The following is a 21,757-nucleotide window of genomic DNA, read 5'->3' as shown; positions in this document are numbered from 1 at the left end:
GCTGCTAGCCGGGGCTGACCTTAATCCTACACTAAATCTGCTAAGGTATTGCTAATTGATCACCGTCTGCTATTGAGATGAGTGTTGGTAGCTCAGGTGGCGTGGATGGTAGTTGGTTTTTCGTTAAGCTACGCAATTTGATTGCAAACGCTCCAACAGCAATCGAAGTGTATCACCGGTGTGTTGCTATGGGGCGTATGTGAGTGTACCAATTGATCGGTGGTTGTGCGTTGAGTAAGGTTGCGTGCGCGTTTATATACGTGCTGCTAGCCGGGGCTGACCTTCGATCGTGACAAGTTGTTCGGTCGGGCGGCTCCATTGGTTGCTTTGTTTCCCATGTCCTGACTAATGTATGACCACGTAAGCTTGACCAAGAATATGAAATCATTCCTCCTGACAGCAGTGTTGTGCATCTTTATTCTGGTGCATAAAAGCCTATCAGTTTGTCCAACGTAGAACTTGTTGCAGTCGAATTGATATCAAGTCGAACTGCAGAAGGGTAAGTGACCACCATTCTTGGACGTTTCAGTGAACAGAAGAATGACTGGCACACTGGAAACCTTCGTATAGCGTAAAAAGTCACATGCGGACAAAATACTGAACTAGAACGTCAATCATGCAATGAATCACAAGAAGAGTTGCTCCAAAAACGTGCTCAAGGGGCAGAGTCACGTTGTAGCACCACAGACAGAAAAAAACATCCATTCGGAGTACTCCAAAACAATCAGTATCCAAGGGCTTTTAGCGAGGGAAGCTTGAAGAAGACGGCATGTCAACAACAGCAAGAAAAAGCAACCAGACGGGCAGTTCTGCGTTACATCAAAATATACCTGAAATCACAGCCAGAGTATTAGCTCAAAAAAATCATCGTAGCTCACAAGCCAACTGATTTCAACACCTAAGGACAACCAAAGCAGAGCCACGAGGAAGAGTGTGAAAAACCAAATCAACTGCAACAAGTTCTACGTTCGACAAACTGGGAGGATTTTATGCAGCAGAATAAAGAAACACAACGTTGCAGTAAGAAGAAGTGATTCCCTGTCCTTAGTCAAGCTCACATGGTCATGCGTCAGTCAGGACATGGGAAACAAAGCAACCAATGGGACCGCCCAATCGAACAACTTGTCACGATCGAAGGTCAGCCCCGGCTAGCAGCACGTATATTATCGCGCATGCAATGCTACCCAACGCACAACCACCGATCAATTGGTACACCCACCTACGCTCCATAGCAACACACCGTTGATACACTTCGATTGCTGTTGGAGCGTTTGCAATCAAATTGCGTAGCTCAGCGAAAAGATCAACTGCCATTGTTCACCATGTTGTGAGGCGATTGTTGCAGTGGCAAACAATGGATCCTATAGTGGGAACTCAAGGGTGTATCGCAGCCAGTCGATGCCTGGATCCCTGAACTACGACTAGGCTTAAAACTTGCAGTGAGTGGAACTGTGAACAACCTGATTCAGTCGTTCATATTCAACCCAGTGAGGGAGGCTTGCACTGTTAAGGCATCAATACACATGACAGGCGCTTTAGCCTAAACGAGCCTTAGTAGCAGTACCGTATGTTAGGGCTAACACAAATATTGGTATGAGCTATAGCAAGCCTCCTGTAACACAATACGAATTAGGTCCAGGTGGTGGCTGACGCGACCTGACAGAACGGACGAATTGGTATACTCAGCTTGATATTCGTTTGTTATCCACCTTCAGTTCACATAAGGCAACGGACGTCAAGCTTATCACAGGAGAAGATAGTAAAGTTCAACTAGGTGTGAACGATTTTACAGTAAAGTGTTTCTTCACAATACGGCCCACGGTTTTGATACCTGCATGAGAATCGCACGCTGTGCATAACCGAACAGAATTTGTCCTACGTATCCTTTGTATATTGGTAGCTCGGTCATGTGGATAATCGATGGAGCATTATGGCCGCATATGTAGCCCACGTCGATAGGGGGCGATAACCTACCTTATGAGATGTTAGGAAGTTGCTAAGCGCCAAGGTGTTTTTGAAAGTCTTATACAACCTAAGAGGCGTGTTAAGGCCACGACAGATTGACGCATCATTTATATCAGCTAGCGCCTGCAAAGCGCAGCCATCTGCTCCACCTCCTCAAATCACCATTGAAGGAAACGGTGATAGCCAGAACCACCCTACAGCTATTACGCGGCTTTTAAAACTGCTGCCGCCGATAACGATGGTGCTATCTAAACCATACAAAGTAGGTGCGAGTAATGGTCTAGGTCAGAAGTAAGTCTATTTTCAGCGTCAGGTTCGGTCACGAAAATCCAGATGTTGACCGAATTTGTAATTTTATGGTAATATATTCGGTACTGTTCCGTTTCCAGCCTTTCTCCTATTAAAAAAATGCAGCTTTTGCGTTTTGTCGGAATTTGACGACAAGGAACCAGAACCTTGCAAAATTTTAGAGTATTCCACATAAAGACTGCTACAAACGTCTCACTAATGGAACCCATTATTTGGCACATTTCACTAAAACATAAAATTTGCTTCAGAAGTTGTGTGAAATTCTATGGTTAGCAAGTCGTCAGTTCATTCCTAAACTTCATTCAGTTGAAAGTTGACAGCTGTCAGTCGTACTGGAGTGCAAGTTTGTCACTGGTCTAGTGTTGACTGTATTCAGTCTTACAAAGGAATACAAACACATTATACATTTACTGCAAGTAAGATTTCTTCCTTTCCTTAGGCTTCCTGATTTGTTTTCCTTGCTGTGACGTCCCTTGTCGTAGTATTTTGATGTCTCATATCCTGCCAGATGCGCAGCTGGGGATACATAGGACCAATCGTGGTCGAGACATCTGTTTTCCGCCATCTTTCCAGTGCAAACCATCCGTATAAAAAACATGTGATAAGGAAAACACGTTGGGAAACACATGGTTGATAGACATATTGTTATATTGTACAGTGTGAAGTGCATGTAAAGCACTAGTTGCCCATCACCAAGAAAAGAACCAGAAAGACAAGTATAACCGCTCAGCTTTGGCCCATGCAAAAAAATGAGAAAATACAAACGCAGCTTTCGTAAAGATCCAAGCAGCAAAAAGCGCGAACTACTCGGTGATCAAAGCTAGAACATTACAGCCGTAAAAATTCAAGTTCCATGTGTGGAGAGACACAGCCCCCATCTCCACAACAAACTACCTGCATGGGGTTGACTCACTTTGCAGCTTGTTCAACCAGCGCAACTTCTTCTTGATGTTGTTTGTTCAGCAACTGCAGCATGGTCGCTGAATTTGATAACTCCATTTCCAGTCGCTTGATTTTATTCTTCAGTGCTGTGAGTTTTAACGAGGAATCCTGAAGGAACAAAACCTTACAATGAGATAGACCATAAGGGAGGCAGCCTCAGGACCATTCGAACCGATTAGCTACTTTGTTTACTAGCAATAACAACATCATTAGTATTACCATTAGCGGGGTACATGAACAACAAGGGGAGGAGATATAGCTTACATGCAGTCAATTTGCCCTGTCATTGAAGAAAGACTTTCGATCCAGTAGCTAAGTAAAAAAGAGGAAAAGGGTCATATTCCTCCTTAGCACAGTGTGCCGGCCGGATCCCTCATAAAGCTGTGAGCTGGGCAAATTCCCGATTGATTATGAGATGTGTCATTTGGGAACATTTGGCAAAATACAAACATTTGCGAGGCATAGTGGTGTTGACGGGGGACTCAGGTGGATATGTTTTCTAGGGTATTTTTCAACTAAGTGTATCGCATAAATGCACCCTCTTGTTTCAGTTGAGAGGGTGGTCAAGAGTTCGCAGTATATTTTCTTAGAGCAACACTACACACAGTATTGCTAAAAACTCTTCAAAAGCCTACCAATCTCTTTGCATTTATTGAAACTTATCAGATGGGTACTGTCCTCAACAATATCACAGACGAGATTCACTAGAGTTCCCCGTTAACACAAATAAGTCCATTTCGCCAGTTGCTGACAAGCTAATGTTCCAGTAGAAACTCGGGGACCACGTCCATCTGACAAGAGGGACAAGAGGGACAAAACTGGAAATGAAGTTCCGATGCCTTATGAGTAGTGCGTTGTGCCACCCTGTCGACGTTCACTTAGAGATTTGTTCGGCTACTTGAGCATGTGATCTACCAAAGGTTCGGTTGATACCACCTTGTTAAATTATTTGACCGCCCACAGTTGCACTCCAAAATGAAGTGAATTCTGTTCCATACAGCGCCAATACTTCATACAAAACGCTTCCCTGAATATCGCAAAACACCTTCAACTAGCTCATATGTATGTGTGAGTTCCTGCTTCATCAGTGACTGTCCAAATGGGAGAAGACCACTCTGCTGTTATCATTTATGCTTCATTCTGCTTGAATAGCAACAGTGACCCAGATGTACCATTTGAATAGGGTGCTGTCAGTATTACCTAGTAAAATACAGTATCAGTGATCCTATTTTAATAATGTTTCACTCAGCCTATGTGGAATTTCTTTTAGGAATTCCAATCAGGTTATTTGCTGGAGTTTGAAGACCGAAAAATACCTCTGTTGAGTTCTGGTGCCTTATTATTAGGCGAGAGAATTCGGTCACCCTGAAGAACTGATCCATCATGGATTCGGCTTGCTCAGATGGAAGTTGAACAATGAGTTGCACGATACTTTAGCACAGGTGCGTGTCCGGACGGAAATGTCTTTTTACTGAACTGATGAGAGAAATTTCGGGGTAACATATTCGGTCATCCAAATGCAACTGAAAAATGTCTCCTTATAATAGATGGAAAGTGAAAGTCAATAAAGCCGATTTTTAAATCACGTAGTATTGTAAAGAATGGAAATAAAAACGCCCATGCTAATATATCGTCCTTCCTAGGCCATAAGTAAAACAAACAACTCACCGATTCTCTAGGATTCACTGTATGGATCTTACTGAGCGCTCGCTTTTCCCAAAAATTGTCTTGTAGTAATTCACCCTCATCTGAAAATGATTGGTGGAAATATCAAGTTTGGTCCGTTGTCTGATACGGTCATCAGTTGCACAAAATTAAAATGCAGCATGCACCAAATAGACTGACCAAAATTGGGAGCTTTTGAGGCAGAGAGGCATCGGTGTTGAACACTGATGTCATGCCGTCGATGATGATGATGAACGCTATATAGTGTATAGTAAGTGAAATTTACACTACCTTGCTTATTTGTCAGATTGGTAAGCTTCCTCTAGGTGTTCAGTATAGTCGGTAGAAATGTTTTCAATGACTGATTCCTCCGTATTCGTCTAACAAGGGAAATGATTTGTTATTTTTATGAATAGTCACCCCATTCTCTTTCAGGCTTCTGCTCAAGAAAACAAAACCAAAGAAACGAAAAACAATACCGAGCCATTTCACGTTCCACTGCACCCCCCAACAACGCACCGATGACGTAACCGCGATTGGTGATGAAATTGTCCAGCTCAACGAATGAATCAATAACCATCTACGCTACCTGAGCCACTAACATTTTCTCTTATAACACAACGAAACCTAGATGCATTGTCAGGACGTGTCATTCCCACTCGCAGTACCAAAATAAGCCCTATAAGAAAACCACCTAGTGGAGGATGAATGCGTCCAGAGGAACGAGAATGGTTGTAGCAAATGACTATCATGGCTAAAGCTGGCAGAAACGAAGGATAAGCCTACAGAAACATCGGATCTTCATTCATAGGTAACTGACTGCAGGCATGCTGAAAAGTCAAACTTCCGGCTGTTTTTACCCAGTTTGTACCGCTGTATGCTTAGTGTGGCTACATAACAATCGTGTATCTTATTTGCCGAAAAACCCATCTTTTGGCACACTCTTTTGTAAGGGACTGTCGAGCCTTTAGACGAAAAATCTTCTGGCGCTCTGGATAACTTTCCTTCTTAGAGTCATTGTTCCTAGCAGCTACTAACAAATAAACACTTTTCGTTACGTTCGCCTTCGTCGATAAATCGTCGCATTTTCGTGTTTTACATGTCCTGACCCACACCTTACGGCCCGTCACTCTTGTTAAATTCCCCGATTAGACTTTGGTGGCCCTGGTGGACTTTGGGGCCATCGGTTTACTGAGTTGAGTTGAGTAAAGGCTAACGCATTTCAGTGCACGTTAGCGGGAGCTAATTCCGACCGGCTTGTGTACAAGCGTCTCCTTCATCGACAACAAATACAAACTCAAGTAGACTGACCTTAATTTTTACTTGTTTATTTGAAGTCAGTCGTGACTGGTCTTTGCCAAAAAGTTTACCTCAGTTACCAAAATAGTTGAGATCTGCGCCCCCGCGGAATAACAGAAAAGTCACAGGATTTCTTTAAATTAGCAAATATATATGAATGGACTATCACAAAACTGGCATAAAGAGTCCGACGCGCATCCCACCTACTCGCTGCCGCTTTAAGTAGTTTGGTTACTTCTCAGTATCACATTGAAGATTGGCTTCAGTGTTCTAGTCACGAGATGCTGGATTCGTGGATGCTAGCATTCACTCACAGCAGCATGAGTTTAGGCACTAAATGTTATTGAGCTCTGTTTGATTAGTGCTTGGTTTATCTTTTTCGCTTTGCAACAATATAAATGTGTTCCACCGGATAAGCTAAATCCAGCTATAGATTTTCGTACCGGTTCGTCCACAGAATATCATTTAGCGGATGGAATAAATAACATTTACCCAACCCTACATGAATTGATGACAAACAGGACCTTTCACAAATTACTACAACCGAAACCCCAATTTGGTGTTAAATATATCGTTATGAACAAGCGTCATTCGTGAAGACAAAAAGCAGAGTACGGAACTCAAGTGGTAGGGTAATGTTCTGTTAGCTTGTGGAGTAAGTTTGTGGGAGGTCCGCGTCAAACTTCGAGGCTGACGTCAAAACTGATGTTCTCTGCTGCGCTGTTGATATCAGACATAAAATGGCATTGGTTACAATTCGGTACGGAACACGTATTCAGCACAAATTCCTGAGGCGACTCATTCTGAATATGCTCGTTAACTGCAAGCAATTCCAAAGCTTGTCATGGTTGGTTGTAAACTGCAGTTGACAACAGTACTTCCCAGAATAATGTAGGTTTACAAACCGTGTCGGTAGTAACTATCAAAACTTGTCCACAATTGGGAATTAAGGTCGCCCGAAACAGAGAGTGTTTTCGGAAGAGTTATTTTCCATGAGGGCATTTATGTCTTCTTAGTCATTCACGAAAAATTATCAACGATCCTTATCATGTTCCAGTTAAAATGTCTGAATGACACCAGCTTCGGGTGATTAGGGTTTATAAGTAGGGACAGATTTGTAAAAAGCCGGAGCCAATTCTGAATCTGATGCTGGTAGTGTTATGCCTTACGCTTGATCGCATTTCAGGTTGCTCGTCATATTGTTTATTCAGCTCCACTTAAGCTTGGTGTAAAAACCCCATCACAACAAGCAGTCTAATGTTTCCCTTACACTGATTTCAATACTAGTAGCAGATTATGATGATGATCCAAAATGGCAGGGAAAATCGACTGTTTCTGCTTGACTGACAAAGTCTTCCGGGTGAAACTTCTAACGAATGCGTCCAACATATGTCACCTGCAAATTATACAACGGCACATGTTGCAACCAACACACATCACATGCGCAAACCTTGATTATATGGAGTAATATTTGTTATATCGGCCAAGTTCATATAAAGGCATTTCGGGAAAAAAACGAGACATGGTCCGATATTTCGACAAAAATAACAGGCACATATAGATATGCCCTCAGAATCTAATAGTGTTGTTTTAACTAAGGACAACGCAGATGGAGAAATTTGCATCACTTGGTACTGGCCACACAATTTCCCGTCGTTCTTTTGAGAAGGACTCTCATCGCAAAAGTGCAGGACTACTAAATGATTTCAACTTGCCAAAAGATTTCTCATATGAAAGATGTAACGCAGTACTAGATGCTATGTGGTTTTCCAAAGTTGCTTCTCATAATGTTCCTCGCATAAGTAGTTGATTTTCATATTCATCAAGAATGGGATTGTTTGGTAGGATAGACGGGAAACAGACTAGCAAACCCATCAGAAAATGTAATTGCGGTAACCATTGTGGACTGCAGTATGTTTGAAATGGCATGGAATTGTTCTCATAATATGGATTACGGAAATAGTATTTTCATCCTATGAAGTTCCCGCTAGATTTCAATACTTTCAACAAGTGTCGTTACTGAAAGAGTGACCTACATAAACTCTACTAACTCTACATTTTTGGTCCTCCGGAGCTTCCTCTAGGAAACATGGTTTTATGTGAGCTTTAATGAGTATTTTCTAGAACATTACTTATCATGATGATGAAACTTCTTTTTAGGCTCTTGAAAATGAAAACAAACCCAGAGAGTGTAGCGTAAAGCGTGACTTCCTGTAGCTGAGTTGGAACATACCTGCAAGTGATCGTTTGCCAATGGAATCCAAGGAAGACGGGCGACGAAGGTTTGTGCGCAAAGTTTGGTTTTTCGTCTCCAGTGTGCTGAAGTTATCTGTCAGTTGTGCTTTGCCACCAAAGAGACTGCAAAGTGGTAGAAAATTACCTGTTTTCATGAGCACATAGCGAACTAATGTTCTGACACCAGGAAACGTTTGGGTAATTTGATAAACCCATAGCGTCGGGACGGAAAAACCGACAAAAATGCTCAAGCTAAACAAGAATAGGACTGCTGAGAACGGTAAGGACTTAGCCGACAAGAATACTTCAGTGATGTGTGCCTGTCTTTGGCTGTGCTAGAACTGCTGCATACGCTGCATCTTACTAGAATGCTATTGCAAGCACCTTTAATAATCTAGAAGTATTACAGCAGTAGTCTTAATCTGTACAGTGTGATATTCGTCATCCAAAGTCTGCATTAGGCATTCTATGTGACTCACGGAAGTCTTCGGTTTCCATATCAGCACGTCTACAATGTATGAGGGATAACATTTATGAGCACCAGAAAAACTCTCGCGCTCCGTTTCGTGGTCTGCGCTCGTTTGACGTTTTGTGCAAACTATTTTAACTACTGATGAATTTATAAGTAAAACATGTTTTGAAGGACATTCTGAAGCAATAACATATCCTCGGCCTTACTTGTTTGCCTTTGCAATCTTAAACATCGTTCCCCGTAGGTCATAATTAGACACATGCCTTGCACTTGCAAAATCCAAAAAAGCCGTATGGCAGCGGTAGGTAATATTAGGTATCTCGTCCAGGGCTTCATCAGAATACCCATTCCTAAGTACTGATACTCACTATGGGTGGTCGCATCACATTCGGACAGATCCTGGAATTCTGCCTCCTTGTATTTGGTAGCAAAGTTGTCATCCATTCTTAAATAATTCGGGAAACATTTTTATGATGCAATAGAAGTATCGCATCCAGTAATACCGGACGATCAATTTCAACTATTTCTTTGGTAATTTGTTGAAACATTGGTAGCTCGAGTGAGTTTATTGGTTGTTAATCAGGTAGCGGTTGATCTGTTCGCCGAGCTTGGCAGTTGGCTTGCAAACGTCTCGTCACTATACGAGGAGACATCATCAGTGCGCAGTTGAGTGGTTACTTCCTCCTTGCCTGCGTGCGTCTATATAGCATTCGAAGGCTATCTATTATCTTCTGACGTGATTGGCTACTTAAAATGTAACAAATTTGGTGAATCTATTGGTCCGTTTGTGATCTTTGTTGCGTTTAGGTCTTCGTTTCTTTGTGTTGATTGGTTATCCTAACGCCTTATATTTTTAGTAGTTCGTTCTCTCCGGCCTTGGTTTGTATTGCGCTGTGGTCCTGACGTTCTGAGTTTGATTGGTTGCTTGTGCCGCCTTATTTCCTACACCGTAGCGGTTATTGTCCCTTCGTCCGTCGATTGATTTGGTGCTTTAATTGGGCGCTTCCTCCAATCTAATTGATGTGTCTGTTTGAATGATGCTTTCCTTCTTCACTTATGAGTTCCTCGTCTGGTTAATTTAGCAGCTCTAAGCTCGGTGGTTCTGGAGTTCACTCGCTCTTAGTGACTGGTAGATGGGATCAATTTCGATATGTTTGTTGATGGCCTCTTCGGTGGAGTACCATGCTTCCATAAATTCGTCAAATTGTCGTCCCAGTCATCACACGCGACAAACTACTCAACGTGCTTTCCGGCAAAGAAAAAGAAGCAATGAACAAGTTGAAGGAGGATGAAAACATCGTGATCCTACCGGCAGACAAGGGAGGCCTAACGGTGATCATGGACAAACCGGACTACATCAGTAAAGCAAAGGCACTACCTAACTACGTACCGCCGCTTAGAACGCGACCAAAGTAAGCAGCTAGCAAGAAAAATCAATAAGAACTTGAAGCAACTCCAGGATCTCCACAAGATTACAAAAGAGGAATATTGGAGGATGAGAGCTCGTGATTCGGTCATTCCCACTTCTGTAGAAATAAGGCGGCACAAGCAACCAATCAAACTCGAGAACGTCAGACCACAGCGCAATACAAACCAAGGCCGGAGAGAACGAACTACTAAAAATATAAGGCGTTAGGATAACCAATCAACACAAAGAAACGAAGACCTAAACGCAACAAAGATCACAAACGGACCAATAGATTCACCAAATTTGTTACATTTTAAGTAGCCAATCACGTCAGAAGATAATAGATAGCCTTCGAATGCTATATAGACGCACGCAGGCAAGGAGGAAGTAACCACTCAACTGCGCACTGATGATGTCTCCTCGTATAGTGACGAGACGTTTGCAAGCCAACTGCCAAGCTCGGCGAACAGACCAACCGCCACCTGATCAACAACCAACTATTTCTTTGTTTGGGCATTATCCTCGAAATCCCAGGAATTCGACAATGCAAACCGAAGTATCAAGCACTCACAGTTCTGAGCATCAGCTAATGACTGATCCCTTTCTCTACGTTCGGTACGGAGGTATTATTTCATCCGCTTGGTGAAACGCAAATTCTGGTAACGTGGTTATGGACCTTTTTAATCATGGAGCGCAACATTTTTCTAGCTTAAAACTCCATTTGGGGATCTCGTACGCCCACGGAATTTGTTCAGCGTTTGTGGTGTCTATCATCACTGGTAGGTCCCAAAATGGCTTTAAGTAATTTGTTATTTCTGATGGAGCAGATGGTTAACTGTTCATATGAAGATTATTAGTGGATAGTGAACGAGCAAATTATAGTTGAATTAGTGTGACCAGTAGGATGCAGGTACTGAATTCACTCAATATCGATACATATTCCATCAAAACACATTTGAGGAACAAGCAGGTTATAAACCAGCGAATGCTTTTCACCTCTGAAGTTCAGCGTCGCGGATAGCACATTAGTGAGTGAAGGTTATATTATCTGACACGAGGCTTAGTATTTCCCGATCCTACTCCTTTATAAATTTACCATTATGGCGGATGCTTCAGAGACATACAGGAACTATTTGCATCACGTCCAGGCAAAATCTGGGCATCAGTTTCCGAAACAGTGCTCTTGTTGCGAGTTCATGTTGGCTGAAGAACACGTAAATGCACTGAGTAGGTCAAATTTTTTTAACTAATACTTTGATGTCTGCAGGACTGGTCAGACCACCAGTAGACATCGAATAAAGGGCACTGATGTTGGATTTTATGGTGCAGAGGCTGCCTGAATCACCCGAGAACACATTTAGACTCGAAGGTAGCACTTTCTTTGGACGAGGATTAATATATTAGGTACCACTTCACTACCAGTAATTGGGGACCGCACACCGTGCCTCTTGTTTCGTTTGATTGGACCGGTCCGGATATCCTCAGCATACCCTTGGTTTGGTAACATTGCAAACCATTTGAAAACGACCTCTTAAGTTAAATTCTGCTGACAACACATTGCAACTACTGGGTTGTTTTCAGTCGTATTGGACGGTTCAGGAGTTGAAAGATCTTCCAAATGGAACGACGAAACTTGCTTAAGTAAAGAGTCAGGTTCTTCACAGGAGCGCCTACTAAGCAACTAACGTATTAGCACAAGTGAAAAAATGATGGATTCCAACAACCGACAGATATATTGGCTCTACCTATTTATAACTCACATATGACTACTAATTTTTGAGGCAAATTTATTGTCTTCGTACCAAATCAGCTTTACCCAAGAACTTGAAAAAATTCTTCATTAGAAATCAGATTAGGACGTACTCCTCAAACAAAGATTTGTCTGTCTCAAAGGTCTCCTCATTTCTTGAGCCAGGGGCGGTATAAGGACGGTCGCTTTTGGTTGCAAGTCCTGAAATCTTCTGTTTCTCCGGTTGGGCGTCAGATGGATCCGAAAACATTTGAAGCTCAGTCTCAAACAGTGAAAAATGAATAACGAATAGAATGGCCATTAGAGGCTAGTCCAATATATATTTTGTGAGACGGAACCCAGGAAGACGCGTAAACTTGAGAAGAAGTCTGGTTATGTGGTTAGCCGTAACCATGTCCGAGACTATTACCAGTCAATAGGAAAAACCGGTTCTGTTAGTTACCCTCAATTCTCTCTTAATGCTTTCATTCTGCACAGGCATTAAGGGGACAACTTCCTGCATGTGGAATCCTGTCCATAAAGGGCCCCCTAAATCAGTATTTTTCATACCGTATGTGGCGTTATTGGTGCATATCTTCATGTCTATTCACCAGACACAGAAAAGTCACCTGGGTCCGTTTTTTCCTACATAGGCAATCAATGAAACTGGTTGTTTTCTACTAACTTCGACCTTATGCATCAATTTATGTTGGGAAATCACCACCATATACATGTGAGTGCTACAGAAGCTTAGGGCGCAGTTGCATCCTGGAGAAGGGAGGGATCTTCCAGCAATGAAAAGCAAAGCCAATTGGTGTAAAGGATGTAGACGAAGATGTCCAAAAGCAAACTTTGAATTTTAAACTTCATATTCCCTTAATTTTGTACGAACTACAGCTGAAATGGCCGTTAGTTCTATCATGGTAATGTTCTCTTGTGGTGCCTCAACAGAATAAACAGTGTTGTGTGGTTCAGCTAACAGAAAGATTTGAGTACCAAGAATTTAATGAGGAGGCTAGTTCTCAAAAGCCTCCTTTTTCGCTAGCTGCACATGGTTTTTCCTAACTGCCTATTTGAAAGTGGTTCAAATAATTTGAACTAGGTAATTTGAAATTACAAGAAAACGAATAGTAAGCCAAGAAACAAGAGCAACGACAGAGATTAACAACCTTGCTGTCATCGAGGTCAACAATGTCCGAGAACCGGACACTGCGTTTTGTTTGAGCTGCATGACGCTTCTCATCCTCTTCTAAGGAAAAAGTTGTAGTCGGGGTTAATTGTTTTCCTGAGTTTGAGGTGGGATTTTCTGTAGGATATGAGTAACCGGGTGGTAATAAACCGTGGAACTGTGAAAAATTACCGTAGGGTTCCATAAGTAAATCCAAAACATTCTTCCGAGCGTTCATTCTGTTCTTCTGGAACTTGGTGGCTCCAGAGTCATCTTTTTGTCCAGTTGACACCTTCGATCCGCTCGTACTCTTTTCAGCAATAGATTTTCCCCCAGCATCTGGAACAAGCAACAAGCAACGGCAGTATACATTACAGTAATTTGATGTGTGGCACCCGTGCTAGTCAAGTCGCGCTATTGTTATACCGCTTACGCTTGTCGTACAGATAAACCTGTCACCAAGTTGTTGAAATATGCCAATAACTGGACTCTGCAGTTTTAATCCTGGCCTTTGAAGATTTGAAAACATATCTGATGAATTTAGCTCTTGTGATTACGCAATAGTTTTAGCAGCAAGAACTTCATCTTGTTCTTTCGCTACGTCTTTAATCTCAAAAGCGGACTTCCCAGTGAGTGGAACTTCGCCTATTGGAACTAATGAAACATTGTCGGACATGTTTGAAAGAGCCAAAAGATGGAACAGCTAGCTTTAGCGGAATTATACACAACTTTAAAATAGAAGGTACACGCCAATGACTGTTACACCGGTTTTTTCTCTGTTAAAGGCGATATTAAAGGAAGGTTTAGGTCGCCGTGCTTTGAGTTACCAACTAAAGGAAGGCTCCTTAATTGCAGAGCATGCGACTGTGATCACCCGAACCGCTAATTCTACCAAGAAAGTGTGTAGCATTCAGAACTACAGTAGGCTTCAGTCAACTTCGGTGAGAGAAAAGAGTCTGTCTGATTTCGCGAGTTCCCCTTTTAAACCAGTGTCTACAGATTCTGAAGGCACATGAATTGAAAAATTAGTTTTCTTGGTGCATTGTTTTTACTGATGCATGTGCTTGGTATGGTAACGTTCTGGTATTACACATAAACACTTCACGTTCCTTTCAAACAATATTTGGAATGTTGCTTAGATTAAAGCCAGATTAAGTGTGGCATAAAGTACATGTAACATCTGAGTTCTTATGACCCAAATTATGTTATGAGTTCTTACTTTGCACCTTGTTCCGTTGTAATATGTCCAGAAACACTGCATTTAAACTATCCTTTGGAAAAAGTTATTTGGATTCGCGTTTTCAATGACCTATATCTGTTCTATTCTGTGTTATTATCGAAATAAACGAGGATTCTTGGTTGATGGAGATTCTGATCCCACTGTTAATCCTTGAGTTCATTGCACAGATAAGTGTTCATCAAACGTCCAAAAGCCTCAACCGTTGGTGCTCAAACAGTTCACAGAGTTCATACAAAGAGCAGTCAGGTATCTTTTGTTCTCACACATTTGCAAAACACTCCGTCTTTTGAGAATTCGGTTGCGAACTAATGTTTGAATGAGAAAACATTGGTAAAAAGAAGTCTTCTCTGGCCTATGGTCACTCTCATCACTGGTCTCCGTAAGTTTTATGCATTTCGTGGTCAGTTACTGCGTAGCATCAATGCTTTGTGTTCCAAGACTAGCCGGTTGAAAATCTCAGGTAGTTTGAACTTAGTTCCAGCAGTTTTTTTAAGTTTGAACATCGAAAGACAGAACACCCCACACTTCTCACCAACTGCTCCAAAAGCGAGCTAGTCTGTCTTAAGATTGCAGAAAATGATGGAGCATAATTCAGAAACTTAAAAAAATTTGGACAAGTCCACTTTTGTTGGAATACCAAGTCTCCTTCAATATTCCTAACGATAGGGGATACTGAAAATGGACCTGCATTCACTCTTGTTATGAATGCAGTGGTTCAGTATATTATCATGACTGTTTTTTAAATATTTATCACTCAAATTTATAACTGGGATTCTTTCATCACGGCAGACTCGTCGTCACAAGAAGTTGGTGGTCGGAATTGCTATACCGTTATGAAATCACTAACAAGTGAGCAAAACAAAAGTATGTGATGTCTACAAATGATGTGCTATCTGTCTGACACTATCGTTCTATGACTTGAAAACGACAAATGAATTCTGAATGAATGAAACAATGCTGAATTGGTGTTGTCTTTTATTATTCTTTTAGACTGTGTCATTCGATACGTATCCGCAGGTTGTGAATCTTCTAACTGATTGTTTGTTATGCAGTGGGCAGTACACGTGGAGGACACTGTATTTACAGAGCTCAAGCAATATTCATGATTCTTTATGAACCATGCAATCACTGTTCTCATTCGACCGGATATATTGCGCAATAGTTCTTCATAGCTTCAACAACAGGAGTATATCTTGTTAAAATTGGACTATGTGAGAAAAATGTCACTGATGCTAAATTAATTTCGCAATAAGAATCGGTCAGCCTTGTCATGGTATGCCCGATGATTTTCATAAGGGTCTCATATCTGACTTTGCCACAGTGGCTTAAAATCTGAAGTAGTGACATGAAAAATTTTCATAATAATTCACTGTTTGCTTCACATCTCAATAGGTTCTTTATTTTAACTCCAATCCACATGATTTCTGCGATGGTGGTTTTTGTATTTTGCTTTGGATATCGTTAGAAAATCGATGAGTTTATGTAACACATAACTCACTGGATCATGCGTCGAGTTATGCTTTAAACTTCGTAAAATATGGAAAGAAGACAACCTCCACGTTAAATGAATTCTGAGTGCCCATACCGAAAAGAAAAGGTTAGGACAGTGGATAAGGCCGATGTAAAAAAGAAATCCCTTAGCTGTAGCAGCCTTTTGTTGCATAGCCGCCGTACCAACAAAAGGAGCGGAAGGACTGGTTTACTGCCTGGCTGCACAAGCTTACATACAGACAGCGAAGATGCTGGGTTTCTTTTTAAACCCAAATCTTCTGGTTAGTGAGTTCTTATTTTAACAACTAAACTATCTCAAGTGAATGAATCAACGCCCTGTCTTCAGGTGGTCAGCAAAAGATTTTTTCGTTGTGCTCATGTTATTAAAAAATATCAACAGTCATTTGGATTGCTGGGAATCCCAGCAACCCAGTATAGGGTTTTCTAGAAGCTTTCGTTATAATACAAAGCACAGACTGAGCTGGTGAGTTGTTCGTCGTGGTTTGGGTTTGTGTTACAGGGTTTAATCCAGGGTTTTTAATCCCACTTTAACCATGGTTTATAGGATCGGAAAACATAATTTGTGGAGATCCGATGTGTGCAGATAGTAATGGAACAAGAAGCGTCACGCAGATTGATCTTAAAAATGGGTGTTTCGGTCCCAAGTACCTGTGTGTAGATTTAGAATCTTTAAAATCTAGTCCTTGTTGAATAAATATTCATGTCTTTTGCGGGTAGCAACATGAAACTGACGGAAACAGAGGCTATAAACCTCAAGGTTTCGAGATTTTAGGAGAGTCATGTAGTATTTTTATCACTGAATAGTGTATATTCATCTAAGGACCATTGATAGGTTACCTAGATGTTCTCTCTAAATTCGTTCGGAGTTATCTCCAAAGCATGGTATCATTGACAGGTTATTTGAATTACGGTAGCCCGATGGTTGGTAAATTATCTGCAAAAACAAAATTTCTGTTGGCCTAGTAGTTTAAAGCTTTGCAGCGGATGATCCTTGGGTCTCACAACGTCGAAGTCACACTTACAGTCATTTTTTGATGGGCCAGTTCTCATTCCAAAAACACAGTAAGCAGAGAACTCAACAAAGAGTTGTGTTATTAGGTCATGATGTTTTGCACTAGCACGAACCCTGGAGGAGTCTGTACGGCAGTGAAGCATCAGTGGCAACACTGATGTTTCGTTTCTTGATGACGATGATGATGATGATGGTTCCTCTGGCAACGTCTGTGAAGGGGCCTCGCACGCGGGATAATAATAATAATAATAATAATAATAATAATAATAATAATAATAATAATAATAATAATAATAATAATAATAATAATAATAATAATAATAATAATAATAATAATAATAATAATAATAATAAGGATGATGATGATGATGATGATGGAGGAGTCTAGAATGATGAGGTTATCCTCAACCCCACATCTGCGTTCCTAATCTAACTACCTGTGGCAAACAAAATGTTCGTAAGGCAGAATTTCTTGCATCTTAACCCATTCTTCTACCACACGGAGGCGGTAAAAGGCCTCTTAGCTTTCCATGTCTGCGGGAGATTTGTCTTTCGTCACAGAAAGCAGAGTCCTGTGACTCACTTTTTCGGCAAGTGCGGAATTTTGATGAGAAGTTCATAATTTGTATCCCGCCGCACGTGGGATAAGAGGAATTAGTATGATTCATGACGGTATTTGTAATACTGGGGAAAAAATAGACGTAAATCTGATCAAGGGTGTGTCCTCCACATATTCTAAAAGGTTGCATCGGTAGGATGACATTACAACGCAGGAGCTTTATCTGGGTGCGATTTGAGTGGCACATGACATTTTTGGGCCTCCTTGTCTTTGCAAAAAAGTTAAATTCTGTGAGTCGCTGATCGGCATAATGGATCCACTTTGTTGCGCCAAAAATATCTAACGTGTTCTGCATACAACAGCAAACTAAACCATTTCTTTCCTGCTGCACATAGATGAAGTTACGGTAAACCTCCCGCTCTGCCAAAGCGGCGGTCGGTAGCGTTTGACGATATATGTGGCCCTTCAACTGATTCTGAGTAACAGAGTTTTCATAAGTTTCAATTTTTCGGTCCACTAGCCCTCGTAGTCGTCCACATTTGGTCCGTTTTTTATAGAAAAACGATGCTTACACACGCAAGTGCTTCAAAGACACAGGAATATTTAGGGGGCATCTGGTTTTTGTGACCAAGCGCACTACAGCCGTCTTTCATAAAATGGTGATTGGTGTATTCAGTCAGTTGGTCGTTATAGAAAGCAAAAGAGCGGAGCTCTTATTCTACATTATTTCACAGTCATCTAGCGTAAAATAGTTACCAGCAGTTTGCCATATCTTTATCAAGTGTCAACACAAACTAAAAGTGTTATTCGTTCCCATCTTTCTGTTAAGTTTCTCCTTAAAATCTCTTCGGGGTCCCGCAAAGAATACCTTATCAGATAGACCTTTTTGGGGTTCAATAACAGAGCAGTGGAAAAGTTTTTGTCCCTATTTTAAGCTCTAAAAGCTGAGCATAACTTTAAATTCTTGTTTTTAACTAATTTAAGCATCTTGATTTCCTATTGATGAGTGAGAGTTTGGCAAATCGTCCATAATCCAAGAGTAAAATATTACGTTCACTGAAGTCTGAAAGCTCTTTAGAGATGTTGAGTCGAGTGTTCTTTTATTTGTTTGTATAAGCGCCATGGCAGAAATCGTCGTCCTTTTGGTGTCTTTGAAAATTCATTGTTTGGTTATCGGACCCCCCAATTCTCTTTTTGGTGTAGTTTTCCTCGACAAATAATTAACGATATGGCACACAGCAACTGATTGAGAAAATTTCATTAGGATTGCTCAGTATTTACCACAGTTAAATAGCAGAACAAATTTTTGAAACCAGTTGTATAGGAAAATATAGGCATTTCGAATGCTTCCCTTGTCGTCATCATCAACAACCATAGCCTAGATTTGAGATCGTCTGTAAGCGGGGGATTAAATTTTTCATTAAGTCCAGTGCATTATTTACAAATATTTTGAATAGTACAAGACCAATCACCATCCACTGAGGACTCTGATGATGCGGCACACCTGACTGAATAATTAGTCAACACCAACTAAAAGTATGTTTTCAACAGAAAAGTCCCTGATCCATGCACTAATCATTCCGTGTTCCACGTAAGACGATTTGGTGCACTATCCACACGATGTCTACCCGAATGTTTGAAGTTTGCTTTCCGGCTTCCTCAGAATTGGCACATCTTACGTTGTTCAGCAGAGGGTCGGAGAGGTAATGCCTAAGATTTTTAGCCGCTCAGCCGATCAACAACTTCTGATTTACAGGTGTTACTACATTTTTGCTTGAAGGGCGATTCTACCCATTTTCAGACTGAAGACATGAAAGTTACTTTTCTGAATTCCAGCGTATTGTGTTTTTATCAGGGTTTTTCATCAAATTAGGAATACTCTACTTTGGAAAAAGGACGGCCTGATCTTCCAAGAATGATTAGCGTTCCTCCACGGTATTAATTTCGATTCTACAAAATTTTCAGTTTGTCGGTGGATTTCTTCCACCAAGTGATCTCTCTTTGTGAAGACTTATGTACACCGTCTCTCAAACACTTTCAAAATTCATTTAATCTTTGGTCATAGAACTGTTAAGTGTGCCATACTGAAAAGGAGGTTTTTTCCTCTTTTTATTACGGTTTTTATGGACACTGACAGAAGTCCAAATCACCCCGTCTACATAATTTCGCTGCTTCAATCCTTCAGTATTCAAAAAACAATTTCTGTGAATATTTTAATTAGTATGCCCTTTGTTTTTGGGTGAAACTCCGTTATTTAAACTGGATAAATTTCATTAGTTACGTGTGAATAACAAGACGCACCTTCCCTCCATCCGGTCTTAATCTCTCACGCGTCAACTGCACTTACGCAAACCTTCGTTCTGCGCAACCACCAGATTCACCCGGATGTTGACACTTACTCGCAGTACTTCCTGGTCAGAAGCTGTCTAAGTGACAAATTACTTTTTTATCGTTCCGCTTTCCAGAATACTTTATTCGCCGAACATCTAATTTATTAGCAGTTGCACTCAAAAGAACTTCTATTATAGCCTATTTAAACTCCGGCAATATAAGAGGTCATTGAGAACCTATTTTTTCATGTTGATTGCACTTATATTTGCGTAGAAGTCCGAATTAATACCAGCTGCGTCGCTCATTACGAGACCTCAATATATATGTGTCACAGAGTTCAATCATGGATGGGTAACGTGTCTCTATCATCTGACTAAGAACGCGATTCCATTCAGCGTCGTTACGAGGCCGCAAAGACATCGGTGTCTTTGTGGACTTCCCAGGAATTCCTGAGCGTTCAGATGAAAGCGGTTCAAAATCAGGATGAGAATTGCTCACTTTTGTCAAGCTTGCTAGAACGTGTTGTTTCTTCGAATTCGTCTCCCATATCGATTGTGTTCAGGATGTCGTCTAGTGAATCTACTTATTGAGTTAAATTCCGTGGACACCATTATTACCATCGTGTAATCCGCCATGCGTCTGTGGTTTGTCATCACTCGACTGAATCGGCTATATTAGATACATTCGAAAATTACTACTTTAATATCATCCCAAGCATCGTTCGCTAAATCACTGTAGAATGTTGACATTTTCAAAAAAGTGCCCTTAGTGACAGTGTAAATAAACAAAGACTTTGCTGGGTACCCAGGCTAAGGCACAGAAACGATTCGGTCTGGTTTCAGCGCGGTACTTCACAGCGAGAAGGTTGGTAGCAGGTTTCGTGCGCTGGACCTCACCCAATGTTTGGTGGACAGCGGTCGTTCGCGAGCCTCATGTACTAACTCTGGTACCAAAACACTTCAGACATCTTCGGAATCTATTATATGTGGGGACTGTTCAGAAGAAGACCTCTGAACCAACATAATTGGATTATCGTTTATACGCTGACCTGGGCCAACGACGAACTATTTTAAAGAGAACAATTTTTAGTGAGTCTGCTCCATCTGACCTCCTTATTTTTTTATACCTAACCTAGCGCAATTATTTTTTATTTCTTTGCCACACACTCCTGGTAAACTAATTTATTGGGTAGCCAGACCACTACAGTAGCAGATATTCTTGTGGCATCATCCTAATTCTGATTAGTCAGGCTGTCGGTGGCGATAGCATAAGGTAACTTGGTCCATTCCAGCGGCTGTTTATTTTTTGCCAGTTACAAAAATCGCTGGCTTACTTCAGAGTTGCACTTCAAGAACAGTTATATGAGGGATGACTCTCTTAGGTTATTTATGGACTATTTTTGGTCTTTGTCGGTTCGCTGTTGCTTACACTTATTCCATAATCCAAGTCGTCATGAAGTAACGGTGACAGACAGGAGACAGGGGATATAATCTCTCGAATACTAGAAGCATCAATGACTTTCCAAAATACTAGTGACTGTCGGTCCTGCTCCGATTGACCCTAATTCCACCCATTTAGTCGTGTTTTGAATGACCGTGCGGAAATGTTGCGACGTTCATTGTGATAGAGGGATTGTCGCCGCAAAAAGGCCTGTCTGCGTGCTAGTTACTTGCATCCTATATTGTAACCAAAAGTATCGCATATGTTTCCTCACTGCACGCTCATAACTTCGTTTTTACTAGGGATAGTAATAGGCGATATAACCCCCTCAGCAAGTGTACCGATGATTATCCCTGTCGTGAGTCCATAGTAGTTCGCGTATATTGAATGCATATATATTTCAAAGAAACGGCTGGTGATCACTAAAAGCCGTACAGTCAAGAAACAATTTCCAACACTAATGCAACCACC

General features: G+C 41.2%; 1 protein-coding gene across 1 annotated transcript in view; it reads right to left on the bottom strand.

Moving 5' to 3' along the window:
- T265_15293 (hypothetical protein) overlaps positions 1-20,393 on the bottom strand; it is a gene marked incomplete at both ends in the record, with an annotated part of 42,479 nt that extends 22,086 nt beyond the window's left edge. The window contains 6 exon segments of the mRNA XM_009177424.1: positions 3,188-3,324; positions 4,885-4,964; positions 8,414-8,538; positions 12,159-12,307; positions 13,194-13,531; positions 20,345-20,393. Coding sequence (XP_009175688.1) covers positions 3,188-3,324; positions 4,885-4,964; positions 8,414-8,538; positions 12,159-12,307; positions 13,194-13,531; positions 20,345-20,393 — 878 coding nt within the window.
- Positions 20,394-21,757: the final 1,364 nt, after the last annotated feature.

The sequence above is a fragment of the Opisthorchis viverrini genome (assembly GCF_000715545.1).
Source record: "Opisthorchis viverrini unplaced genomic scaffold opera_v5_420, whole genome shotgun sequence".
In the NCBI taxonomy this organism is placed as follows: Eukaryota; Metazoa; Platyhelminthes; class Trematoda; order Opisthorchiida; family Opisthorchiidae; genus Opisthorchis; species Opisthorchis viverrini.
This window is presented reverse-complemented; position numbering and strand designations above follow the sequence as displayed.